Here is a 4,904-nt window from a genome sequence, read left to right on the forward strand (position 1 = left end):
ACTCAGTGACTATGAAGGTTCAGAAGGAAAGAATCTGAAGTGCTGCTTTTGAAAAAAACACTATCACAGCATAACCAAAAAGTAGACAAACTTCAATCAACAAATCTTACGTTGGTTCACAGTTGCAACTATCAGCTGACTTGACACTCCTCTGTTGTTTGAGTGCGTGGGTAAGAACAGCCAGATGTGGTGTTTTTGGTGCAGTTTTTCTTACCTTCTTTTATAGTACCATGCAATTATTTGATTACAATGAATCATGGACTGGTTATAGAATTTCATTTATTACAGATAGATAATTCACACAAACCATGAATTGGAGTGAAAAATAACAATTCATATTACACAACAGTTGTACCTAAAAGCTTTTTATGAAATTATAGGTTTGACATAATACAGTGCTGATGTGCCCTGGATAAAACTTGGGGGGGGGGAAAGTGAACATGGTACATTATGAGTCTTATTCCTACCATTACCTTACCTCTTTCAGGCATATGACCCTTCTTCGACAGCTGTGAACAGAACTTCCTTCAAGACCACCGTGATGCTTCCCACATGACAGTGTGCGCAGTAGGAAGACAAAATAGCTGGCACAGTTATGCCACCTCATATAAGTATGTACAGATTCCTTCAAAAGCTTACAGAACACACGGTTGGCATACTTCCTCACAGGAGTGACACCGTATCAGCGAACTGGTGTGGATGCAATTACGAATATGTGGCTAGGCTACCAAGGTGCCCACCTGTCATTGTGTCATCTACGGATGAATTTTGCGGCTAAGGTGGCACTCCTAAGAGGAAATACATGCCAGCCCTGTGTTCTGTTTGAACTTTTGTCGGAATGTGTAGATACGTGTTGGGCTTATTTGGTGGCAAAGATAGAACACTGTAGCAATATTTTATGCCCAATTCTGTTGGCTATTGTGTTATCACCGGGTGTAAAGGATCAAGGAAGGGCCCACGGGATACAACCACATCTTACTACATCCCCTCTAGCAATCCTTCCCCAATACCACACAAAGCTGTTGAATGCAGAGTGCAGAATGCAGAAGTTCCAGGGTGTGGTTAAGTTGTTCTTCAAGAATCAGTCAATATCTTCCCTTGCGATATAAACAGACGTTCTACCGGTTGGACTGTGTTAGTAGTGTTTCTTTGGCAGCGTGTGCGCCACCATGTCAGGGAATGCTCGTCAGTTTTTCTTGAATGTATCAAGTGCTCCGTCATATTGAAGCAGTAACTGCATTAATGTGTTCATATCAATATCGTGTGGCTGACGTGATGAGGTGTATGAAGTATTGTCTACCTGACCGTCTCGTTTTTTTACGTGTTATTGCAAATGTTCTGCCGTTTGACCCGCTTTTTTTTCAAAGGAAGATATAATTTGGGTGAATTCACAGTAACGACCGGAGTAAAGTTACTTTTCCTCTTGCTATTCAGTTTCATTTAAAGTTCAGCAATTAATAATGGTGATCAGTTACTTTTTCCAAGCAACAGGCACAAGTCTGAATTCAAGCAGGATTGTTTCCCATTCCACGTTCTTGCATTCAAATTTTTTTCCTGAAAGCTTCCTATGGTCATCAAGCACCTCCATAGTTCGTCTTAGATAGAAAATCAACCTGCCTGTACAAGACAAATGACAAAACAGCATAAATATAGCACTGATGGCTTGTTGGCAAGAATTGAGTGACATCCTGATTGTAAACTTCGCAGTGGTCACGTGGTCAAACTTCAGTTGGTCATGATAAGTATTGTACGTATCAACTCTATTGTTTGTTGTACGTATCATACAGCCATTGTTTCAAACCCTGATAATTTAAACTTTTAGTTAATTCAAATCAATCTGAAATTTTTGTTTGGTCTGCTCTGTTTTCCATCTACTGAAGAGCTATATGACCCAGGCTTTACCGTCCCGTAATTCCAACTCTTCACCCACTAGTAGAATTTCCCTAACACAAAATAAAATGTGTTGACAAGCTGTTCACATGCTCATGGAGCACACATTCTATAGCTAAAAGGGCTACAGAAGGACCTGGTCTGCTATTTTCTGGGTGCATCCTACCAAGAAAGGTAGAAACCTGTATCATATAGTTAGCTGTGAGACCAGTCAAATGTAGTGGCAGTCGGATTGCATGATGTGAGCTAAAGCAGTCATGACCATCAGTTGTAGACAATTGTCAGCAACCTCCAGCACATGACATATATGCCTCCATAACATAATTCTCTCTTGAAGCCCACATTTTGAGGCATGTCTGATAATTCAAACAAATTTCTATGGTCATGAGAGAACTGTTGAATCCCCTGGAGTTTGAATCAACAAGAGTCTACCAGGCATGATAGATTGTGTTGAGTTGCAGTAATTAGCACATAAGCTCATGCATGATGCTCACATCTTAGGAGATACAAGAGCATACCACACGTAGCATCTTCCTTTACAGGTACGGTTACCTACGTTTTCTTGAGCTTGCACGGCTTCAAGCGGTACTGTTTCGTACCTTCCCTCTCCAACTGCGCGCGGTCCGCATTTTCATTGTAGTGGAGGATAGCCAGCTGTGTCCTACGAACCCGTTCTCATTCTCATAAGACATTTGAGTCTTCCTAAGCCTTGAAAACTGCAGATTATGTATCATACCTGGCGACCATCCCCTCGTCCGACAATGAATAGGACTTTGGCAGGAAATGGATGAGGACACTGTGGAAAGCCTCTAGTCCGTAAGTTTGCCCGTGCGAGGAGAGCATTGGGATGTCCCTCAGGAGCATAGGTGCCATCAGGATATCCCTCACTCGTCTGTAGGTCTCTGTATCTACAATGGCATGTTGTCAGATGCATGTATGCATGCTTTGTATAGTGATACCCTAGATTAGGAACAATAACTACACTGATGTAAATATGGTTGACTCGCATTTATCTAGAGTTAACTTATTTAGATTCCCCACTTCGCAAACCTTGAATATCGGGACGGGTTTCAGCTTAAGACACCCCTGAGTTCAATATTTAAAGGTCTGTCACTATCCAGACCACCCGAAATAATGGATGTCCCATAAGTGAGTGTGGAGTGTGTAACACTTTACAAGCAGCAACTAAATTACATGCTCCACTATGTCAGTTTTTTCAGTGCATACCTTCTTTGAGCCACTGTCGTGGTTCCGAAAGCGGACCATGGTAGCTAACTGGGTACAGGGGGTCGTCATGCTCATGGACGTCGACAATGTGGTTAAGTGCCGACACCCACTTTGCGATGCACAATTCCTCATCATCCCCACTCGTTTTCGGACACCAATAGGCATGCCTGGTCAGGCTCTCAATCCACAGTTTCACAACATTGTGCTTTGTGGAGCGGCTCAGGGCTATGAGCTTCTTCTTGATACCTGTTGGGAGACACCGTGCCTGAAATATCAAACTATTCTTACCAGTCACTATGCTCACCCTTCACGACGTGCCACACATCAAATCGGTGTTTAATATGTGGGCAGGACTCCCTCAGCATGGCCTTGATGCCAGAATGGCGGTCAGTGACTAAACTGTCCACAACCATGTCTTGGACCTCGAGGAATGCTAGGCATTTCTGAAGGCTGTACGCTTCCATGGCATTGCTGCTGGAGACCTCGGTTGACTATGTCAGAGAAAACATCAGGAACAACATATTAAGGATATACAACATATAGGTATTTTTTGCTATATAAAAATTGGAATGACTATAGATAAGCACTATGCACAAACAGTATCTGGGCTTTGCCCGAGAAGCCATGCTTAAAACGTTAATCAGTGAATCTCAATTATGAAATTATTTGCCCGCTAATCAACATCTCACACAGAATGTCCTGGCTGTATGACCGCACACAAAAATAGCATCTTCACAGATTTCATAGCTGTTGTGTTAAAATGTATGACATATAAAAAACAAGTAAATATAGGATGACCACCCTATCTATGTTTCTGGTGACGATGTCATGAGTTATCCAATTCTACCAAGCATTAGCGTATAACCAGAGGGGGATTATTGGTTCAGCCCCAAATGGTACATTTGTTAGTGCGGTTGGGAGAGAGAAATTGTGGAAAATCCTACTCTCTTATGTAACTTCCCTATAGAACCTCTCCCAAAATACTCTTCTGGCTACACCTTTGCTACCGAGCCTACAACTATGAAAAGCTGCTCTGTTGGTCATAGACAGATAGATCTGAAGTACCTTCACCAATTCGAAGTGGATAATGCGGTTGACAGCTGTCTCCAGAAGAGTCTATGTACCATAGAGTGCTGTGTGGCCAGGTGAGTCACACCTGCCGTCTCCGGCAAGGACCAGGGGCACCGGACGAAGCTGGTCCAGGATATCAGCCTGCTTACTCATGTAGACCTTGAAACAGTTTGCAAGAGACAAACATTAGCGACTTTTAAGGCAATATGAGCGTGCGTCAAAGTTAGGTGATGAACTGAGGACTAATTGGGTCAAAGGCACTCGCAGTGTTTATTTTTCGACGTTACGTCACTCCAGTTACGTCATTCACAGCAGGGAAAAGGTGCTGCTTCTGCGTCCTGAAGTACTGTGACTGTGTTAGGGTTGCCACCTTCTTCATATCAAAGCATTGTTCAAATGCTTTTCTGATGTTGACCCCGGAAAACAGAATGGCAGAACATAGCAGGATGTTGCCAAGTGGCCTGTCCTTCACCAATGGTTGGCTGTGCCAAGTACGCTGTTTGCCACAGCTGCAAACAGTTGTAGATTTTACAGATGTTCCCCTTGTTGTAGTGTCAACACGAGTTTCATCACTCATGCAGAAGGGGCAGACTCACAACAGTTCTTTCAGGCTGGACTCAGCGACTAGGAAGAACCGCTCCTCTGGATTTACTCTGAAAAGCAGGAGGATATTTAATTGCTCTACAAATGGCTAATTGCCAAGCCGTTACTTTATG

The 4,904-nt window shown here is 43.0% G+C and overlaps 1 protein-coding gene across 1 annotated transcript; it reads right to left on the bottom strand.

The window, feature by feature from the left end:
- Positions 1-1,574: 1,574 nt before the first annotated feature.
- On the bottom strand, positions 1,575-4,341 carry LOC135369361 (uncharacterized). The gene is made up of 7 exons (XM_064602954.1): positions 4,274-4,341; positions 3,807-3,864; positions 3,422-3,608; positions 3,118-3,363; positions 2,627-2,798; positions 2,447-2,551; positions 1,575-1,617 (listed from the first exon to the last, which is right to left on the bottom strand). The coding sequence occupies exons 1-7, from the start codon at positions 4,339-4,341 to the stop codon at positions 1,575-1,577; spliced, it is 879 nt and encodes a 292-aa protein (XP_064459024.1).
- Positions 4,342-4,904: the final 563 nt, after the last annotated feature.

This window comes from Ornithodoros turicata, chromosome 9 (assembly GCF_037126465.1).
Source record: "Ornithodoros turicata isolate Travis chromosome 9, ASM3712646v1, whole genome shotgun sequence".
NCBI lineage: Eukaryota > Metazoa > Arthropoda > Arachnida > Ixodida > Argasidae > Ornithodoros > Ornithodoros turicata.